Genomic DNA, 22603 nt, shown 5'->3' with positions numbered 1-22603 from the left:
GCACTGGTCCTTTCCAAGAGCACCCAAAGCCCTGGGCCCTGGCACTGGCTCAGCAGAAATGCAAGCCCCGTTTCCAGTGTGCGTGGTGGCGGGGAGGCTTGCAACAGGGTGAATGCCTGGGGATTGGACTTGCTGGGGCTGGTGGAAGTGGTCAGCAGGCTCCCCTCCGTCACCCGGGTCCACCCAGATGAGACTGGTGAGCTTGTTTCTTTCCAGCTGGAGACACGCAAAGTCCTGGAGTTCCTAGCCAACCCACACGTGCTTCTCCCAGACATTCGGGGCACGCAGGCAGCCGCTCCCAGAGAAAAGCTCATCTCTGTTCAGTGCACGCCTCCAGCCTAGTGCCTGTGGGGCTTTTCCCTCCACACGTAGCCTGCAAAGCCCAGCGCCTGCCCATTCTGGCAGGATTCCCTGTGACCCTACAGGGACACTCTGCTTGCTCCCTGCACCACTTCCCCCTCCCCCCGAGATGAGACACAGGAAAGAATCAGATTCAAATAGAGCGAGAGGGAAATTATTTCCATACAGCTGCCCAGAACGCCACGAATGGAGAGCTGGCCCAGTGGTATTTCAGAAGAAAGGATCCGTTTCCTTCTTCTCGGTTCTCTCTGCCTCCCTCTTTCTCTTTCTTTGGGGGGTGGGTTACAGAGCAGTCAGCAGTATTTGCACAGCTCAGCAGGACTGATTGCAGGTTATTAACATACATTATCTCACTCCCCTGCCTCTGAAAAGAGTGGAGTTCCTATTCTTCCCTCTCCTCAGCCCTCCCTCCTCCCGCTCCTTGTCATTTACACTTAATTACCTCACTTATTACACCACAGCCGGGGAGAGAGAAATCACAGGACACTGGGCAGGCAGGCATCCCGGCACAACTAGGGCGTGAGTAATTGCCTATTCTACTAACGTGCCTTCAAGGAAGGAAATCACACACACACACATAAATAAATAAGGGACGCAGGGCTTGAAAGCACAGGGATCCTTCCACACATGGAGGGGGCAGGGAAGGCCAAAGCATAACCAGTGGCATCTGAATAAAAGGTTCCAGGCTCAGCCCTGAAAGGGATGCCATCTGGATGTGACCTCAGCTCATCCTAAGGGGACTTGCGACCTTGAACTTGTCCAGCCTGTGATGTCACGGGTCCTTGCTGGAGAGACAGATGGGGTGTGATGTCACAAGGAGAGGGGACTGTTCTTTTAGCCTGCCTGGTTGGAGGCTTCTGAAAAATGCAGAGAGGAGACCAAGAGCAGAGCTAAGTCGAAGCCCCAGAGCAGCTCTGGATCTGAACTTCCCCAAAGCGCAGGGGGTGTTTGAATCCTGGGCTTTGCTTTGGCCCATTATAGAGAGAGTGGCATTTGAGAAGCTCAGATCTGAATCCGGACCAAAGTTCGAGGGCTTTTGGATCTGGGGAGTACAATCAAGCCCTGGGTCTCTGAAATAAGTTTAGTCTGCAGGAGAACAAGAAGAGAATTTCTAAGTGGGGAAAGGTTCACACCAGGGTGTTTGGGTGGAGAGGATGGTGCTCTGAGTTTTCCTGAACACAGTTTTCCAGGTTGATCAGCTGCTCTGCACAGGACACCCGCACATGAACTTAGCCCATCCCAACAGTGATGCAATTCTCCACTGCCTGGTGACCAAAGGTGGAGGGTGACCAAATAGTCCCCTAAGCCCAGTCTGAGTGGGTAAAAGAGGCAGGCCTCTCTCAGTGTGAGAGGTGGGAGCATGTGGCGTGGTCTAGGCAGCGGGAGCCATCTCACCACTCTACAGAACAATGAGGCTCCTTTGCACTAGACGGTACAAGGTGTTTCACTGCATTTCCCAGGCCCAGGTCAAATGCAAAACTTTTGTCAATGAGACCAGTCTGTTCCTGAGCTCAGAACAGGCCTGCTTTGATCACAGCCCATTTCTGTGCAGCGTTAGGACACTCTGGAGGCAGTGGGGTCTAGTGGACGAGACGCTGGACTGGGACTCATGAAACCGGTTCTGTGCCTGGGGGATAGATTAGGGGCCGCTGTATTCCAGGGAAGGGACGGTTTCTAATGTGTTTATGTAGCCCTGTTGTGCTAGGTGCTGTACAATCTAGGTCTGGACCTCTAGGTGCTGCTGTAATATAAATAATAGTAAACCCATCACTGGTCTCTATATCATAGAATCATAGACATGTAGGCCTGGAAGGGCCCTCAAGAGGTCATCCAGTTCCCTCCACCCAAGGCAGGACTAAGTATTATCTAGATCATCCCTGACAGGTGTTTGCCTAACCTGCTCTTAAAAATCCCCAATGACAGAGATTCCACAACCTCCCTAGGCAGTTTATTCCAGTGCTTGACTAGCCTGACAGGAAGTTTTTTCCTAACGTCCAACCTAAACCTCCCCTGCTGCAATTTAAGCCCATTGCTTCTTGTCCTAGCCTCAGAGCACAGGGGGAACAATTTAACTCCCTCCTCCTTATAACTTGAAAACCATTATCACGTCCCCTCTCAGTCTTCTCTTCTCCAGCCTAAACAAACCCAGTTTTTCCAATCTTTCCTCATAGCTCAGGTTTTCTAGATCAGTCTGGATAGAGACCAGACACTACACCCCAGGAGAGGACAGCCCAAAGCACCCTCAAGAGAGAGAGATGAGAGGAGCGAGCAGTCTAATAACACTGTATGGGAGGCCCTAAGGGCCAGCTGGGACAGCTCCTATAACAGGCTGGGGACAGTTTAAACAACTCGTTGAACCAGGTGTGAGCAGCTGAGTGGAGCAGTGCTTGTCTCAGCCTGGAAACAAAGCGCAGGCCCCCTGAAGTGGGCCTGAAAAGCTTGGGAAGTTGTTTGCACCACAGCTGACTCCCTAGCCCAGGTGCTGCAGCTGACCTGCCTCATGCGGGAAGGATCGACATTTGACTGCAGTGCAGTTGTAACCGTGCTGGTCTCACCCACTTTGTCTCTCTCGAATATTTGGCTGGCATTCTCATTGATTGTTATACTGCTGAGCATTTTCCATTGCCAAGTCCTGTGAAGTGTGTAAGTGTCCCCATCATACAGGCTCTGCTCTCGGTGGCTGCTGGCAAATATATCAGGAACTAGTATTAGTTAAGTGCTGACAAAGTGCAGAAGACACCCTGGTCTCTTCCCAAGGAGCTTGCAAGCATAGTACACAGGCAACACAAAGCACAGTGCATTGGAGGATCCAGAGGAAGGCTCTGTCCTGTTTGTTTGTTAATTTAATGGTGGGGTGGGTCTGTAGCAGACATTAGTTTTGAGAATGGATTTGAAGGACAAGGGAGCAGCCCAGGGCCACAGAACAAGGCAATGGCAGATGCAGGATTAGAATTCAGGCACTCCCAGCTCCTAGCCTCACACTTAATCGAGTCTAGGGGCTGTGGCTTCATAGCTGAGGTCGGATGAGGTGATTCATCAGAAGCCCTATATTTTACCCCTCCTTAATTCTCAGAAACAAAATTCCCTAAATGTGAGCCATCTAGAAATTCAGGGATAAATTGTCAGAAGACGACAGGCTCTGCTCTTGAGTCCAGAGAGGTCCATAAACCCCAGGAGTGTCTCTGAGGGATGTGGAAAATTTACACACAAAACCCCTCCACTAGGTGACAGGGGTTCTTTGGTGTGTCTCCTGTTTGCCATTTGAGAAACGTACCCATCAGAGCTCTCTGTATAAATACTGAAGTTCTGAAGTGGGATTTCCCTTTGGATCAGCTCAATGTAGAGCAGAAAGGGACAGTATTTGCAAGGGCTTTTATAGTACTTGAGTTTGAAATTGTGTTTCTGAAGCAAATTATCTACCTGTCATATGAGGACACTCCTGGAACGGTGGGAGGAGGAAAATAATGTGAAACTTTGTGCTAACTCAGCTCCTTGTAGGGGATTTGACGGGGCCTCCGCTAGCTGGGATATTCTTGCACTATTGCAATAGGGGAGTAAACTCACTGTTGGTGTAACTCCATTGGCTTCAGTGGAGTGACACCAGTCAACAATTTGGCCCAAGCAGTGACAAATTCAGGGCAGGCCAAAAGCATTTAATAAACTGATGGACAGTTTGGAACTCCTTACTCCCCCTCCCTTCCCTGGGATTCTGGCCTAACTTTGGGCCACAGGAACCAACACTGATTGCCCAGCTAATGCTGAGACTCTCCAAGGCCGTCCTCGCAGAATCTCTTTCCTGGTGCCCTGAACCTGCCATGTGCATGCATTTCTGCAAAGCAAACACATTCTGCAGAAACCTGCCTGAAACCTGCTTGGCTCTAGCCGCGAAGGCAAAGAACCCAGCTTCTTGAAAGGGGAACAATACCACAGACTAGCCCCTCTTTTTGTTTTAGATCTGCCTGGGTCACTGTTTATTGCCCACCTTTGTTGAACTGGGAAATCAAAATGCACTCCCCTCCCCCAGCATATGGAGCTAGACTGTATTATTCACAGGGTCTTAAAACACACTGGTTGCACCAAGACAAAGGAAACAGAGCCAGAGAGTTCATCTGAACAGCCTCTCTCCCTCTGCACCCCTCCTTCTCAGACTTCCTCTCTCCTCTTCCTCATGCACGCGTCTCTATTGTCTGCCTGTGGCTGGACTGGAGGAAAGAAAGGGAATTAAAGAAACCCACCCGCCCAGCCGGGGGAGAATGAACTGCCTGGGGCTTTCACTGCGTGGCTGGATATTCCCTGCCCCAGAACATGGGGTTGCAGGACAGTGTGGATGATTGTCCTGGCCCCGGGGTGGTGTGCCTTTCCAGTGTGTGTGTGTTGAAGAAGTTCTCTCTTTATTCTGGAGCATGTCTCAGAGCTGAGTACCGCCCCCGCCTGACACCTGTTCCGCCCCCCCCCCCTTGAACTGAGACTCAGACCAAGGGCTGTGTGTCTAAATGTTAAGCAGATGGGCAGTGGGCCATCTCTCCGCCCCCCATTTCCCCCCCTTGTCTTCCTTCTTGCCCCTCCTCCTTTCACTTTTTCTCCATCTCTTTCCCTTTTTCTTTCTCTTTCACCCACTTTACCCATCTCTCTCCCCCTTCGCCTCTCACTCTCTCTCACACGCACACTCACACACTTTCTCTGTCTCTTCCCCTTTCTCTCCCTCCTCCCTTTCTCCCCCACCCCACCCCACCCCACCCTGCGCAGCCGGTTCAGCGGGGATGCGATGATTGTCCTGGGGGACGCGTGATGGATTCAGCTCCTCAGCAAAGCACCGCCTGATCTCCAGCCTGCGTCCCATCTAAAGACCGCGGGCCCTGAGTGCTGAGCTCAGCGAGCGCCAGCCGGCTCCCCCCACGCCCGCCGCCGGCGCAGGGAGCTGTCCAGTGCTGATCCCCTCGGAGCGCAGGAGAGAAGCCCCCCAGCTCGCACCATGCCCCGCTCCTTCCTGGTCAAGAAGATCAAAGCAGACGCTCTCCAGCCCTGCGAGGTCCCGGCTCCCCGCTACCACCCGCTGGAAGCTGCTTATGTGCTGGCCGGGTCCCGGGTGGGCAGCGGCCCCGGGGCCGAGAATGGTAAGTGGCTGAGGCCCGGGATGGAGAAGGGTCCCGGCAGCTGGAACCGGGGGAGGCTCCCCTCTACCCCGCAGTGCGCATCACCCGGGAACCAGGGTCCCCTGCACCAGGCGGGGCGTCTCCGACGGGCTCAGCATCCCCCCCGCGCCGCGGGGCTTGTCGGAGGGGGGGTTGTGTCCCTGACACAGCGGAGCGTATTATTGGGAGGCTACGCCCCCCCTCCCCCCAGACACCGCAGCTCCTATTTTCAGGGGGGCAGCGGATTGTAATTGACGGGAGTGGAGCTGACCCCGGGCCCTGGGGAGTCTGTGCGCAGGAGCCTCCGGACCTCCGCAGCCTCCAAAGAGAGAGACTCCGGGTCGCCTCTAAAGAATAATTAGGACCATGAACCGGCCCGCTGGGTTTGCAACTGGGCAGGAAATGCCCGGCCAGAGGGTTCCCTTCGCGGCTCGGGAGTGGGGCGGTTCGAACCCCGAACTCGGGAGGCCACGTGCCGAGCGGGCCCCGGGCAGCCGCCGGGACTTGAAAAGTGGCGTCTCCTGTGAGGGTGTTGGGTATTTCTGTAGGTGCAGCTGGCGGGGGGCATGGGGGGGTGTACACAAGCATGTGCATTTAAAAGTGAACCTCTGTTTGTAGTATTATGTGTGTGTGCCTCTGTGTGGTGTGAGTTACAGTGTGGGTGGGTGGGTGTGAGTTACAGTGTGGGTGGGTGGGTGTGAGTTACAGTGTGGGTGTGTAGGGATGAGTGCCCTATATTGTACATATGCGTGTGTCTGTGGGTTGGGGGGGTGTGCATGTGCTGGCATATGTGTATTATACTGTGCCGTGTTTGTATGCATGACGTGTTTTGTTGTGTGGGGGTGCACACCTTTGTGTGGATGGGCTGTGTGTGCCCTGTGGTGTGTGTGCGTGGGTTTGCACAGATGGGGTGTACCGGTGCATTTCTCTATTGTGTTGGGGGCTATGCACGTACGTTGTGTTGCGGGCGGTGTGCCCGTGGTTGTGTACTGTGTGGGCCGGCGTGTGCAGACGTGTCTCTCCCTTAGCAAGGTGACCCTAGAACCCAGCAGCCTCTGCTCAAAGTTGCTCTGTTGCAAAATTTCTTCTCCTGCTCCTAGGGGTATTGCTGCCCTTGGAGGGGTCTTGCTAAGCCGGACTTCGTTACCCTCCAAGGACATGGGAGAGGGGCCAACTGTTCTGCCTGAGCAGCCCCCCAGATTTCCTCTGAGCTGGAAATGTCCCTGTGTTGTAGCTTTCCTCTGGGGCACCAATGGCTGAAGCTGGGCTTAAACCCTGCACTGGGCTCGCCTCAGGGTCATGTCCTGGTTGCCTTGTTCACTGCAGAACAAGTGGTGGCATTGACAAGCGAGAGCAATTCCCCAGGAGACAGGAGCTGATCCAGGCAGGGAGAAAGGACATCTTGGGAGGAAATGGGGTCAAGGGCACTCACGTTCCCAAGGGGCCTCATTGTTCAAAGCACTGCCAGCAGGTTTGCACTCCACAGCCCCTGCCAGGCGATGGCTCCGAGGGGCTGTCACCTCACCAGCTAGACCTGAGGGAACTATTTGCTGCTGCCTGGGGTTGGCTTCATGTAAACGAGGAACAGAATGGAAGAGCGAGGAAGGGAGAGCAGCAGGGAAAGGTGGAGAGTGGGAAAGAACAGAGGAGGAGAGGGATGGCATGGCCAGTGTCCCCACGCTCCAGCCTGCGGCATGTGGTGGTGAGTGGGAGCGTAGGAGGGTCAGGCTGAACTAAATGGGGTGGGGGCACCCCAAGCTCCATTAGAAGGCCCTGAACATGTGTCCCTATAACCAGAATGCCCAACACCATTGCGGGAGCGAGCAATGCTAGGCATGATGGCAATACCGTACTAGTCAGATGTTCCTCCAACATGAAACGACTAACAGGGCAGCCCCTGAGGCTCCCCAGATGTGCCCAGGGCTGTGTCATGCAGCACCCCCAGATATCTTCTCAGAGGGTGGAGTAGAGAGAACCTCTGCTGCTTCCAGGCATTTGGAGGTTCCAGGGGAGGTGAGCTGCAAAGTGGGGAGGTGTTGGATGGATTGCAGCACCATGCCCAGCCCTAATCTACCCAGCCCAAGGTGACATTCCTGCCTGCCCTGGGTGCTTGGGGGAATTGGGAGGGCAGGCCGGGGCTCAATCCAAATAACAAGGCAGTCAATGTGAACCTTGTCATTTACATGGAGGGGTGCTAGATCAGCCACTCATTAGAAGACTCCCTCAGCTTCACCCCCATCGAGACACTTCTTCACAACGCTGAGAAGGCTGCAGGGCTGCCCCAGAAGAGGGAGTGATTTTGAGATGACCTGTCTACCTCTCCCTGCAGGTTCAGAGAGAAATAGCAAGGGTCGTGCTATATCTTAGTGGAGACTCAGGGTGCTCTGAGATTCAGTCTGTCACAACCCCGCCAGGCCTGCCCCCCATTTCAGGTTCACACCACAACATTAGGAGACCTGGGATTCCCAACATTTCTTGAGAAACTGCCCTTTCCCATCCATCTCATCACGCATAGACCATCATCTGGCCAACTGGGCCATTGCTTCCTAGGATGGAACTATCTGGGGTCAACAGAAGGCACACTCAGTGGAAAGCTCTCGTGTCTGAATTTGCTTCCTCTGAGTTAGTCAGGTGGCCTTGGCACATCCATGGATGGGGTTTGGTCTCTACAGAAATGAATTGTCTGCCAGATGGTTTTGATGTGTCCTAACAGCACCACTGACCCAACCATCCTGCACAGGGGGTAGCGTTTAATTCTATTTGTAAGTACCACTAGGCACCTAGAAGAAGACCTGAATAAATAAATAAGGAGGGGAAGGAGGATGCTGTGGCCAAAAGCTGGCCCTGTGCGTCAGGACCCCTGCATTCGAATCCCACTCCTGTCACTAACTCAGTATGTATGGCAATGTGCAAGTCACGTACCCTCTCTGTGACTCAGTTTCCCCATCCGTGAAATGGGGGTAATTTCACTTACCTACCCTCATTATTGCTTGTACAGTACTTGGAGCTCCTCACCACAAAGGCCCTACAGAAGTGCAAAGAGTTATCATAATTCAGTATTTTCGGTATACATTTAGTTTAACGGAACATTGTCTGTTTATCTCCAGCCTCTGGATCCTCTCAGATCCAGTCAGTGACCCAGCTGGAAGAGGACCAATAAACATTGATTTACCGCCCAAAAAAAGAGGAATACCTGGTGCTGCCACTGGCATTAGTGATTGCATATGTGGGTACAGCAAACGGCACTTGGGGCTGCGCATTTAGTACTGTGGTTGGCACTTCGGATCTCTCGGTTTGACACCGGGGATGGGGGGGGGTATTTTCAGCTCATGCCATGGCTGTACGGGTTGTGACAAACCCAGGCTGCGCCTTGCCGACAGAGGGTGGAATGTAGGGTACCTCCGTAACGGTACCACAAACGCTTGTACGGCTTCGGAGGTTTTCTGCTCCCTTCCATCCCCCTCCTCCCTGCCTTTGTGTGTGTGTGGAGCAAAACGTGTGCGAAATATTTTGTGCGCTGGGTGATGTAAGGGAAAGGAATCCACGCCAGCCGGGGAGAAGCTGTTGGTGCCGCTCTCCTGGAAATAACCTTGCTGTGTGCTCCAGAGAAAGTGTGAAAAATTGCTGAGGAGAGGGCTTTTCGCCCAGCGAGTGTGACTGCGCTCTGTAAACAAGGAGAGAGGGAGGGAGGGAAAGGCAGCTCCATAGCAGAGCTGGGGTGAGGGCGAAGGATCCAGGGCAGGGGAAATATCAGGTGGCCAGCTCCATCAGACACATGCAGTGATGGAAGACCACTGGAGAGCCGGGGTGGGGGTGGGGGTGGGGTTTACACCACATTCAGGCAAGGAGGGGATGCTGCTTCTTAGGAGATGACAGAAATATGCTTCCAGGGATTAAAAGGCAAGTCTTTTCAGAGCTGGGAAGCCAAGGAAGCGTAGGTTGGGGAGAGGACAAAAAATCAATAACTAGGCAGGCTGAGGGCCCGGGGAAACTGCAGGTCACACTCGAGCAATCACTATAACCTGGCACTTAGAGTGAAGCAGGCCAGGAGGGAGAACCCGCCCCCCCCAGCCTGGATACCACTGTATGCACCCCTTCTTGGCATGACTGGCTCTTAAAACTACTTGTGAGGAGTAAAATTGTTGCCTTAGGAGATGCAGTCGCTTGCCCTGAGTGAGGGGTACGTGCAGAAGAATTTCCCATCCCCACCAGGGCCTTATCCCCTTTCTGCACAAACACTGCCCTTTCCAGAGTTAAAGCAAAGATCAGAATTCCTCCCTCAAACCAGAGCCTGAGCGTGTCTCCTCCACACAGTGCCTTTCGGTCGCCACAAACAGGGGAAACCTGGGGTCATTCTCATCAGGCACCCCAAGGCGGTTAGGAATAGAGTGCTCAAGCGACAACAATGTCTGATCCAATTGCAGTCAAACTCACTTGATGTCAGTGTTAAAGGAGGAAGGAAGGTCTTGTGGCTAAGGCACAGGGGTGGGAGTCCAGAGACGTGGGTTCTGCTCCTGGTTTTGCCATGGACTAATTCTGGGACCATGGACAAGCCACTGAGCATCTTGTGAAACTCTCCCACCGTTGCTGGAGTACGGGTGCAACTCCCCAGCTGCTGGCAACGGGGGCGGTGCTCATGTAGACCAGTGGCTAGTGCTTGTGGCAGTTAACCCTGAGCAGAGTTAGGCAAAATCACTGGCCAGGCCCTCCCTGCCTTGGTTTCAAGTAATTGTCAGACATACAAACCATGCAGCGAGGTTGACAGCTCTCAGCCCAACTCTGCTCCCCCACAGACAGTGTGGTTTGGTGCATGGAATGTGACATGGGCCCTCCAGAGACCTGGGTTCTGTTTCTAGCCCTGCCACTGACTTGCTATGTAACCTGGGGCAAGTCCCTTCCCCTTGTGAGTCAGTTGCCCAACCTGTAAAATGGGAATAAAGCTCATGAGTTCATTCAGAAACTATGAAATCCAGGGACGAGAAAGAAGCACTCTCTAGGAAAGCTGAGTATTGATTAGGGTTAGGTGGTGGCAAGATGGGGCCACTAGTGTCACATGAACTCATTGACATGGAGCATGCAGTGGAGTAGGTGACTGGTGGTTTCCAAGTGCTGTTAAATGGGAAATCATGTCATGGCCATTGATTGTAAGTAGGCACTGAGTGTGGTGAATTAGTGCAAACAGTTTGGTGCAAGGAGGAAAGGTTTCCAGTAAGCAGGAGCTGGTATCGAGTGGGCTGATCCAGGTTATTAATTAAGCCTGTCTTTCAGCACGAGCACAGTTGGTTCTGGTCTATTGTCTGAGATTGTGGTGAACCCCATATAGTGCATCCACCGCCCACCCCTCATAAAATCTCAGGGACCTCAGGAGGTCATCGAGTCCAACCCCCCTGCTCAAAGCAGGACCAATCCCCAATTTCTGCTCCAGATCCCTAAATGGCCCCCTCAAGGATTGAACTCACAACCCTGGGTTTAGCAGGCCAATGCGCAAACCACTGAGCTATCCCTCCCCCCACAGGGCAGATTCCCCACCTTTTTCTGATGCCTCCCCCAGCACCCCGGAAAACAATTCTATACCCCAATTGCCTCCTTAGCCCCAAGTTCAAGCTCTTCTGGGGAAATACCCCACCTATTCCCCAGCTGGCAACTGGCTTTTTTCATGGAGGGTGGGGAGGAGCCCAAATCCAGGCTCGCTTCCATTCATTTTTTTTATAATTCAAAACTCAAGGGGTTTCTATAGATAGGGCTCAGCCCCCCCACCTGCCACGCTGAGCATCGTTGGTACATGCTGCACTGCACAGGAGTAGGTCTAGCTCCGGCCCTTACTACACTCTCCGTGCTGCAAGCTGCAAGCCGGGTGCTGCCATGAATGAAGTTACTTCTGCTAATGCGCTCGTCAGAGTACCTTTGCCTCTGAGCGCCACCTCCTGGTGGGTCTACACAGGCCTATGGAGAACAAACAATTGACGGAATAGGCCCTCTCCTTATTAGAGGAGAATATTGATAGACATGTACACATCAGACAGCCATCAGTCTTTGCAAATCAACATGCTGAATATCAATGTACCCAGAAATCCCTGGCTCGTCTGAACTAAGTGCCGGAGCATACAGATGAGAGGTTGATGCCCGTGGAAGAACACTTTTCTATCTCTCCTCAGCTGAAGGGTTACCTTAGGAGTCGATGAAGTTTTGCCACTTTATGCCAGCTGAGAATCTGGCTCATTCTTCCATATTTTACCATGTCTCGCCAGCAAGAGCCGCCTGCACTGCTTTCAGCAGTGGCACCCACATTTCTAATGGGGAAACTGAGCCCAGCTCGTAGCCTGAACATCTGGGTCTCTTTATCGGGCCAGTGAATCGTACCGACAGGGGTGAGAATGCATGTGCTGGGGGGTTTGCACAGCGGCACCTAACCCAGCCTCATCAGACCCGGGATGTTCATTTCAGAGATGGGATAGCCAGAAGCAACTCAATGCCTCACGTACTGTGTTGCAGTGGATGAGCTGTAGAAGTCACACTTCCAAAGGCTTTTGAGTCAGGGCCACCTGCACCAGCCACATGTGAGCCAGCCCATTGCGTGTTCAGAGGGGCACGTGTGTTTTGCATGCACAAATAGGAGGCTTTGTGGGTGCACCGCTGCACAGCTTCCTGTGATGGATTCAGCCCTCAGTATTTTAAGTGGACGTGTCAATCATTAGTCGACAGCTAAACATCATCCCAAGTCCCCAAAAGATCAGCTATTCTATCAGCTCAGAGAGGTCAAAGATCATCAAACCAACAAAATACACTAAGTCGTCAGGTGATGTCTATTGCACAGAGTGTTACAGTTTCACACCATGTGTCTGTGGGGCTGTTTTGTTAGGTCCCAGTTATAATAAACCCGGGATGCATGGCCTGGAGGCACTGGTGTTTATATCCAGGTTGCAGAGAGAGGTTTGCCTCCTACAGATGGGTAGAGTTTGTAGTCAGATCCTGGGTTCTCAAGCTGAGAGTCAAAACCACCCTCCATTTCTCAATAGCTAGGGAGATAAGGGGGTCCCCAAACTTGTTCTGTTGTTAACATGAGGGACCGGTCTGGAAAAGGCTGAGACCACTAAGTTAAAGATGCACCATGAAATATACACTGCAGAAGGCTGCTAAGTGCATCAAAAATATCCCTCTCATGAATCACCTTATTAGAGAGTTTTACCTTTCCAGGCACTGTACGGTCCTGATCCTCTCCTCTCACTTGGCGGGTGGACCCCCCTGGATCCCTGCCAATGGGGCACAGAAGCAGAGCATGGCACTGCAGTGGCAATGTTTCCCTGTGAACAAGCACACCAGACCCTGCAGAAATTGCTCTGTGGGTTTGAGATCAGCACAGGGCAGGAGGGAGTCCACCTAACCATGGACCCTGACTGAGCCAGGATCAATGTTTGCATGCACCCTGCATGCTGCAGGGAGAACCCCCTGAGAGGCAAGGCAGGTTTGCTCCATTGGATTCCCACTGACAGGTATCCAGCACAGAAAGCTAGAACCATTTCAGAGCTGAAGTCCCTCCAGGTGGGTGGCTTTGATTTCCAGCAGTTCCACTAGAGACTCTTTGACTCTTCCAAGCGGGAGGGCAAGCCTCCTGGAGTTTCCAGATCCCTGAGCCCGGTTCTTTCCCTACTAGCTTTCCTTTTAAGGGGGTTCATGTGTCTTGCTTGTTGCCAGGAGCATCTGGTCTTTTGTTCACTGCCTGCAGCTTCCTTACAGCTGCGTTTCTGTCTTCTCACCTTTGCTGTCAGTCAAGCCCAACCTCCAACATCCATCCCCCCTTTGTGTCGCCAGGAGAGTCATGCTCCCGGGCTCTGTGCCGCCGTGTCTCTCTAGTCTCCCCCTGTCAGTAAAGCACCTGGCGAGAGTCAAACCGATAATCTGGTATTCTCTTGAGGGATGCGCCGTGAAAACAGCTCCACAACCAACAAGCCGTCCTACAGATGCTCCTACATTTAGAGGTTGCTCGCTCACTGATATCGCTGAGAGCAAGCTGGGCCTGTGTTTCCAGGGGAAATGGCTGGGGATGGAGGGCAAGACAGGGTGGCCTCTGTGTTCTGTCCCAAGCCCCTTCCTGATCATTCACTTTGGGCTTGTCCAGTTTTCCCCAGGTTTCTGGAGGGGGAGAGGACACTGAGAGACTGCACAGCTCATTGCGAGTGTCTGCCACAGTGGAGCAATGAGGAATTAAGCATCAGCAGCTGTCTAATGGCCTGGGAAGTGATGGAACCCAAAAGGGGCTGGTTGCAGTCTGGATTCAAAGGGCAGGTGGAGTGAATGGACCAGGGGCCGGGCCTAGGATTCTTTCCTTGTGGCTCTCTCAGCAGCTGGTTGGGTGGTGTGTGGCCAGGAGAGATAATAGACGGAGGCTGGGTCAGGACTGAGGAATGGTGCCCTGCGTGAGGTCTAATGGGAACAGGGTGGCTGCACATCGAGACAGACTGGGTCAGACTCCGGGACTGTGGCCCAAGGACTCCTGTCTCTCAGGCCAGGAGACGAATAGCGCACTCTGCCAGGCCCAGCTGCACCCACAGATTCGCAGATGTTAGCAAATGTTATGGTGAACCAGATTTCGGTTTGGAATAAAACCCCAATCTCAGAACAGGGCCAATGTGGCCTTGGCTACTGGGCGCTCCATATGAGAGCAAGGCCCTTTACACTGAGCTCTGCTAATCAGGTCAGTTCTGCATGGACAGCCATACAGCTTGGACTAAACCTCCCACGTCCTACTCCACCTTGCAACAGGCAAGAGGGGAATGCTGGGAAAGCGTCTGTGGGTCCAGTCACTCCCCAAGTCCTTGTCAGGATTCAGGAGTGGATCCCCCTCAGATATTGACTCTGACTCCTCATCTAGTTTTCAGCACTCTCCAGTGCTGTCAGCTCCCCCAGGCCGAAGGTTCTCATTTGGCTCGCCACAGAGACTGCGGGCCAGGACCAAGTTTGGGTGCAGGGTCAGATTCTGAACCCTCATCAGAAGTCCAGGAGCACCCAGACTTGGCTCTTTTGGCTTGCCCACCTCCATCCAAAACCCACCTACACTTTTCTTGCAAGTCTGCAGTGTGGTAAAGGCTGCCCCAGGGAAGTCCAGGTCTCATGGGGATGGGACAGTTAGGAAAGGGCTGGGACATACAAATAGGGAAGGAGAAGCCCTGGTAGATGGTGATCTCCATCTGTGTTTGTCTCCTGCAGGGTACAGCCAACATTGCCTCACGCCCTCCGACTATGAGCCTGACAAGAAACAAAGGTTTCAGCTGGTGTCTGCAGACCCGGTCTACGCCCCAGCTCACGAGGAGTACAGCGATCCTGAGAGTCCCCAGTCGAGCCTCTCTGCCCGCTACTTCAATGGCGAAGCTGCAGTCACAGACAGCTACTCCATGGATGCTTTCTTCATCACTGACGGCCGCTCCAGGCGACGTAGCGAGAGCCAGCGGCGCGGGACCCACCGCCACTCGTGTAATGAGTGCGGCAAGACCTATGCCACCTCCTCCAACCTCAGCCGGCACAAGCAGACCCACCGCAGCCTGGACAGCAAGATGGCCAGGAAGTGCCCCACCTGTGGCAAGGCCTACGTCTCCATGCCCGCCCTGGCCATGCACATCCTGACCCACAACCTGAAACACAAGTGCGACGTGTGCGGCAAGGCCTTCAGCCGGCCCTGGCTGCTGCAGGGCCACATGCGCTCACACACGGGCGAGAAGCCCTTCGGCTGCTCCCACTGCGGCAAGGCCTTCGCCGACCGCTCCAACCTGCGGGCCCACATGCAGACCCACTCGGCCTTCAAGCACTTCAAGTGCAAGCAGTGCGAGAAGACCTTCGCCCTCAAGTCGTACCTCAACAAGCACTGCGAGTCGGCCTGCTTCAAGGGCTCCGAACGCAGCTGTGCCATAGAGAACTGAGCCCTGTCCCCCGGGGAGGGGAGAGGAAAGGCCGGGGCAGACGAGAAGCCGCCGACATTTGGGAGGAAGGGGGTCCCCTCCCCGCCACTCTCCCACCAGCGGAATCAGGGCTACTCAGAGCGCAAGAGGCAGCAGGGACTTTTGCAGCTCGGGCCAGCCGTGTTTGCTGGAAGGATGAGTTTTCCCAGGAAGGACTTGCTTCCCGCCGTGGGGAGGGCATGTGGGGCTGGGGGGTCCCAGGAATTTTCCTTCACCGACCAGGTGATGTTTCTGGATGGAAATCTCAAATGGTGCCAACCGCCAGTTCCACAGCTCGCCCGTTTCCCACCCTCCAACCCTCATCCCCCCACTCCCATCTCTTCCCCTCGCGGCTGGTGGAAACAACAGCTCCTGGCTGGCCAGGGGAATCGGGGCAGGACTGTCTCTGGAGCTGCTTTGCTGGCGAGTCAAAGTTCCTCCCCGTGGGATTCGCTCCTAGCTCCTTTTCAGGCCAAGGGACCTCGGGAAGCTCCTTGTGTATTTATTTAATTTATTGCTGTATTTATTTAGTGCTGCTTCTTCTCCCTGCCGGAATCGATTGGGGAGAAACGAAACTTGTCATCTTCTCCCTCAGGAGCTAAACTCACTGGGTTCAAAATGCATCAGCTGTGAAATTGTAAAAGTATTGACAAGGGAACAAGGCAGGCGAGGGGGTCAGCCAGGACGCATGTGGGTTCTGTGCGACTGACAGGCCTGGGGGAGGGGCGTCAGTGCGACTGACAGGCCTGTGGGGAGGGGGTGGGGGAGTCAACTGACAGGCTGGGGCATGGGGGAGTCTATGTAACGGACAGGCTTCTGGGAGGGCAGTCTTGTGGACAGGAGGGGTGCTGCATGAGTGACAGGCCTGTGGAAGGGGGTAATTCTGTGCGACTGACAAGCCTATGATGGGGGAGAGGTGTTTGTGCGACTGTTGGGCTTGTGTAGTGGAAGGATGTTGGTGTGACTGTTGGGCCTGTGAGGGAGAGGGGTGTCTGTGCGGCTGTTGGGCCGGTGGAAGGGGGTGAGCCTATGTGCATATGTCTCTGAGTTCTGTCCTTGTTGGCTTGTCTGTGCTACCCTCGGAGCGCCTCTCTGGAGGTGCTCTGCTCTGTGACTGACAGGAGGGCTGCAGGGCGAGCCAGCCAGGGCAAATTCCCTCCCGCCGCAGCCATGGGACTGATAGAAAATCTCACCATCCCCTGGCTCTAGGAGCGAGTGCCCATTTGGCAGTTCAGGTGTTGGGGCAAGCCCCAGCTCCTGGAGTCAGGGGAATATGTCAGAATCTCAGCTTTCATTTAAAACATATAGGAAGATTCTAGCCCTTATTGGTGCAGAGAAAAGTTTAGAACCCTAACCTGAGCGTCCCCTAGATGTTCAAAAACCAGAAGGTAAATTAAAGAAAACCCCAAATTCAGGAGGCTTTAAAACCAATCTCGTGATTTTTAAAACACATCTCAGGATTTGGGGGATTGGCAATCCTGCAAACACATACCCAGCAACTGGAGGGCCATTCTGGGAGGCAGAGAGTTTCCCTTGTTCGAGTGAGTTACCGACTCTCCGGGGAGTTGTGCAGCTGTCACAATCCAGTGCTTTATGGTGGGAGACCCTTACAGTGAGAGAAACGGGAGCAAAACTTAACGCTTCTGCGGTTTCCATCCATCCCAAATCTCACGGCAATGTCGGACAAGACGCCAGGAAGGATTAAGCTCCACCAGTGCCCACGGCCCACATGCCATAGCCAGAACTATCTGTCCTGTTGGGTATGCCCAGTTGGTCTCCCTTCAATGCCCCAGAGGAAGGCAGAAAAACCTCCTAAAACCCCAGCCAACATGCCCAAGGGAAAAGTCCTTAAGCATAGGTTTTGTGAGCTGGTCCGTGATGTCAAAGCCAGATTCCCCTGCTATCCAAATCACTACCTACGCTTCTCCCTGCAGACTCAGGTTTGATGGCCTTCTCCTGCCAGACGAGATGTGACAGGGTGTTAAGTCCCAGTCTGAGTTTGGGAAGGGCCGGCCCCGCTCCTCACCCATCCCGACGCTCCCCCTGAGGCTGCAGTGTCACGCTGCGGGTTGGTGCTGAGAGGTGGCCACACCGAGCTGGGCCGTTGTGCTGGCGGCCAAGCCTGAGAGGGTGGCACCCTGACCCAATCTGACTCAAACTGTGGGGGGAGGGAGGGCTTCAGTCCACGTTACAGTAAGGCGTCTCGCTGTGGACCGTGCTCCGAGCCCCCTGTGTCCCAATGGGCTTCCCGCACTGCCCGATCAATGGTGCATCCTGCTGATTCAGACAGACTGGGATATTCAGGGGCTAGAACAGTCCCTCCCCAACCACCTCTCCCTCCGTCACAGAGCTGGAGTTCCCTTTGGCAGAGGCCAGTGAAAGGGGAGAGAACCAGTGCTACTGTAAAGTTCGGGGGGGGGGTCTATTTAAATGCTCTAATTTATATTATTTATAATTTATGCTTTCGACTATTTATTTGTCATGACAGAAGGGGCCGCACCAGACCCTGCGGGCCCCTTTGCATGTGTCCTTTGAGGGTCTGAAGGTTCCATGCAGATCTGTGCTGTTCCCAGGGCGAGAGTTCGGAGTGGAAGAGATGTGGGGCATTCGGTGACCTGGGGGAATTCCCTTATTCCCAGACTGAGGGACGGGGAGGCCAACCCCAGACTTTTAGCTGGTGGGAGAAATTAAAGCTAGCCTGCCACAGCTCTGCATTGCCACTTGGAAAGGGATTCTGCACTCTGCCAGTTGGGAGCAGGCTGGTCAAGGCAAAGCTGTTCTCCCTCATCTTCCACAATGCCAAAGAAGGTTCCCCTGCCCTTTGCCAGGGTTCCAGGCTGCGCAGGGAATAAAACAGTCATTTCTATGCAACTTTCCAAGTGGAGAGCACTCTTTGCCATTCCCGTGTGCTCCAACCTTTCCCCATCACAACTGACTGCACCATCTACGGGCATGCCGTGCCTCCTCCCCATCACAGGCAATGCCCCTGGGGCAGGTGGCTGCCACCACAACACTTCCTGTTTCCTACCTCACATACTGAGCCTGTGACAGACTGTCAGTCACCACGCTGTCTGTGTCAGAGGGCATTGGTCCAAGAGACCAGGGCTCAGCCACAACAGGGGCATGCCAACATGCCCAGCTCTTAGAGCCTCACGTATGTAGGAACGCACACACATGTACCCATGCCCTTCTCACAGTACACAGCCTCCCACGTTTCTTTGTACACACGTGTTCTCACATCTGCTGTCATGTCTGCAGTCTTTTCTGTGCCCCTCGCCTCACAGGACACCAGCCACCCGCTCATGCATGCACACCTTGATTGCACAAGCAGCTCCGCACACCTGCATAGTTGCACATAAGCACCAGGTGCCCAACCTCACAGGCACAATCCTACCTGCCCTCACGCCCCCTCAGCTAATCACACACACGCGGCCGCGCCTGAGCCCATAACCTCAGATGTGAACTGCGTGCTACTCACATCCTCTACACACCTACACACCCTGGTAGACATGCAGAGTTTCACTCTCCCACTCACACATCCTCATGCAGTGCCATTCACACACTTTGATTCATGCCTACATACACACGTGCATTTACACGAGCACTGCATCACACACACACTGTGGGTATTCTTCTCTGATGGGCCCTTCCCTGGTGGAAACACAGTTGTCATAACTTACCTTCCTCTGGGGACAGAAGGTGGAGCACCTTCTTTCAGGGTTTATCCATTGGAGCTGTGGGTGAGCCAGCCCCCCTGGTTTGATTGCACTGGGGACAGACAGGAGGACCAGTCCCTGCTCTGTGTTTATATTGTATATAGGAAATCTGACAGCAATAATTTTCCGTGCACGATTGATTTTTCTGCCAGGTTTTGTATTTGGCAGAACACAGTGAGACATGTCTACCGAGAACCGGCCACCTGCAGTATTACTTGTAATGCAATTCAGGGATATTAAAGGGACTTCTGCTACTCAGACACATGTCTCTGGAGATCTGTATGTATGGCTGAGCGGTGGTTGCAGGCTAAAGCTGGGGAAACTAGTAGAAAAATGTAACACACCTGTCACAAGGCCTGAAGTGCATCACATTTGAACCCACAGGTCCAAGGACAAGTGATTTGTTTAGTAAACCGTCCCTGTAAATACCTCGGGCATCAGCTGTCACTTCCCTGCTCAACCACTGCTGATCCAGGATCTTTTATGCTGTCCTGAGAAGCAGCAAGACACCTGCCAGGGCTACTTTTCATTTATGAGATATTCCTTTGATTAATTTTTTTCCTGCAGAACGAAGAGGAAATTAAAAATCCACTCTTCATATACTGTGCAATAGATAGCAAGAATCCCTTCTGGTTACAAGCGTATCTGAGCCAAAGACCACACATGAATTGACTTATCTGCAGGCAGCTTTAGAATCTCAAAAACAAAACAGGTAAATAAACAAAAAACACAAGGGAAAGGTCCGAGAGGCACCTGGCTCTCCTGCATTCCTTTGAGGCACACACGTGCATCAGCCCTTTGAAGGCCCCATTCGCTCATCTCCTGCCCCTTGCAGAAGCATGAGAATGGCTGTAGCAGAACAAGCCAATTGTCCATCTGGTATCTGAGTGCAGCCAATGTCTGTATCTTCAGAGGAAGATATAAAATCCCTACAATGCACCAAAACAGGCCTCTCCCTCCTCCTTAGCCCCGAGCAACCCACTGAAGTCAATGGGTGTTGGGGGCGCTCGGTGTCTTGTGACTGGAGTGAGAGCGCGGGCAGCTGGAGTGAGGCAGGGCAGCGCTCTGTGAGCAGGGGCACAGGACAAGGGAGTGGGATGGGCACAGAGCAAGTGAAAGGTCCCTCATGGGTTTGTCCCTGGCTTCCCTGCACTTTTCTCCAGCCTGACACGGCAATGCCCCCATCTCGCAGCCCTCTGCCTTATCCTGCTCTTGCTTCTGCCAATATGTGCTGATCTAAAGTGCTCCTCAAGCGGGCGCTTCCTGGGTGCAACCAGACGCAGGCTCTCTCCTCCTGCCTCTGCAAATTCATTGCACAGATGGGGCATAAGCCAAGGCGCCTGCAAAAAGCAGAAAGGGAGCAACAGGGACCTGGTGTGACCTACAGCTCAGTCACGGGCTGCTCTCCTGGTGTCGACAGTGGAATCTTTGCTGTCCTTTTTTCAGAGTAGCAGCCGCGTTAGTCTGTATCCACAAAAAGAACAGGAGGACTTGTGGCACCTTAGAGACTAACACATTTATTTGAGCATAAGCTTTCGTGAGCTACAGCTCACTTCATCGGATGCATGCAGTGGAAAATACAGTGGGGAGATTTATATACACAGAGAACATGAAACAATGGGTGTCACCATACACACTGCAAGGAGAGCAATCAGGTGTCCTTGTGGCTTCTGTTGCTGCTCCTCTGAGTTCCTTTTTCTGGGAGCTGGAAATTCTGCAAGCAGCAGCCCCGGCAAGCTCACGCTGGGGTGAGCAATAGATTTATGTTAATGCCACCCCGCTCATGAAAGAGCCCGCGAGGCTGGGAGCAGCAGCAGAGCGCTGACCTGAAAATAAAGAGAAGTGAAGTCTTAAATAGCAGCACTCCAGTCAAAACGCTTCCAGAGTCAGCCCCACAGGGATCTCGAGATCTTCAAACGCATGCCAAAAAATCCCAGGGAAGGAGCCCGGGCCCTCATTAAACATTCAGAAGGCAGGTTTGAAACCTGAACATTTCAGTTGTCTGGGCTTTTCCATTGGCTGCTGCCCTCACAAACGCTGGAGCCGGCTCCTGGGGAATAAACCTCATTCACAGCCGCTCTCCTCTGTGTCGAGCAAACCACCTGCAATCCCAGCTCTTTGAGTGGCTTTGTTATTTGCAAATGTGCTCCGAAGAGTTAGCGAATCATCTGCAGCCTCTCAAGGTGGGTCTACAGCACTGAAGCTACAGCGGCACAGCTAAGGCCCTGCAGCGTAGACACTATGTACGTGGACGGAAGGGGGGTTCCAGCAATGTGGTTCACCCGCCCCTGAGAGGCAGTAGCTAAAGCGATGGACGAATTCTTCCATTGACCTCGCTGAGTCCAGGGTCAACCTAACTCCATTGCACGGGGTGCAAAATTTTTCACAACCCTGAGTGACAAAGCTAGGGCGACCTACGTTTTAGCTGTAGACCAGGCCTAAGTTGTCGGTGAACTTTGCCTCTGGCAATTCACTAATGATGTGGTGAGTCACTGGAATCAAAATGTATTCTTTCTGCTTCCTGATGGCTGGCTGGCTGGGAAACATCTTAATTAGGAGAACTCTGAATCAGGCTATGATTTTGCAGATGAGTCATCATGGCTGCTAAAATTCATGAAACTCTTGGGACTTGGGACTCTTTCTGTGAATACCTTGCAGCCGTCCAAATGCTCAGAAAGAGTCGATAATACAACCCCACAAATCACAGCTAAATGAGGACAGTGCTTTCAGCCATGAAAGTATTTGCAAATCCAGTTTGGGGGCAGGGGATTTTTAACTATTCACCCAGCTTGGCACAGGACCACCTTTCACAGCCACTTACTCTTGCTTTGGCCTGCCTTCCGATGTGTTGCCCAAGGACCTTTTGGGGAAAGGATTTCGTCTTTTGATCTGTGAGCCTCCATGCACCCTTCCGGGCAGGCTGAAGGGCCTTTTGTTTTCCTCTATTTTTAAAATATATAAACGTGCATGTAAAACTGTCCATATTTTGGATGTGTCCATTTCTCCAATCATCCATAGATCACTGATCTTCTTAAATAAGCAGGACAAGGATCACATCTTCCTGTGTGTTTATGTAATCTAATGGGGCCCAGATACTGACTGGGACCTCAGGGCACTAATAATAAATACAATCATAAATAAAGAGCAGTAATTAAATACCTTAATAAGGGCATGGAATTCATTGGGCAGGAGGTAAGCAGGTATCTCCACTCTGGGTAATAAGACAGCCAGCTCCTGCACTTTTCATCTTCAAAGCATCTTCCAGGCATTTACAAATGGATCCTCCAAACACCTCCATGATCGGTGTAGTAGGAAAAGAGCCTAAGACATAAGCCCTTGTATCAGAGGCCTGGCATAAGGCAGGACCTGCTCACAAAATCTGGCAAGAACAGGACTAATATTGCAGAAATACACCTTCCAAAGAAGGGCTAAGTACAGAGTACTCATGCAAACACATCCCGATATC

At 53.0% G+C, this 22603-nt stretch overlaps 1 protein-coding gene across 1 annotated transcript; it reads left to right on the top strand.

The window, feature by feature from the left end:
* The first annotated feature begins 5130 nt into the window (after positions 1–5130).
* Positions 5131–16111, top strand: SCRT2 (scratch family transcriptional repressor 2). Its single transcript, XM_073309245.1, has 2 exons — positions 5131–5474; positions 14697–16111. The coding sequence occupies exons 1-2, from the start codon at positions 5333–5335 to the stop codon at positions 15401–15403; spliced, it is 849 nt and encodes a 282-aa protein (XP_073165346.1). The 5' UTR covers positions 5131–5332; the 3' UTR covers positions 15404–16111.
* The last annotated feature ends 6492 nt before the right edge of the window (positions 16112–22603 follow it).

Source organism: Lepidochelys kempii, chromosome 13 (genome assembly GCF_965140265.1).
Source record: "Lepidochelys kempii isolate rLepKem1 chromosome 13, rLepKem1.hap2, whole genome shotgun sequence".
Taxonomy (NCBI): domain Eukaryota; kingdom Metazoa; phylum Chordata; order Testudines; family Cheloniidae; genus Lepidochelys; species Lepidochelys kempii.
Note: the sequence above shows the minus strand (reverse complement) of the source record. Positions and strands in the feature narration are given on the sequence as shown.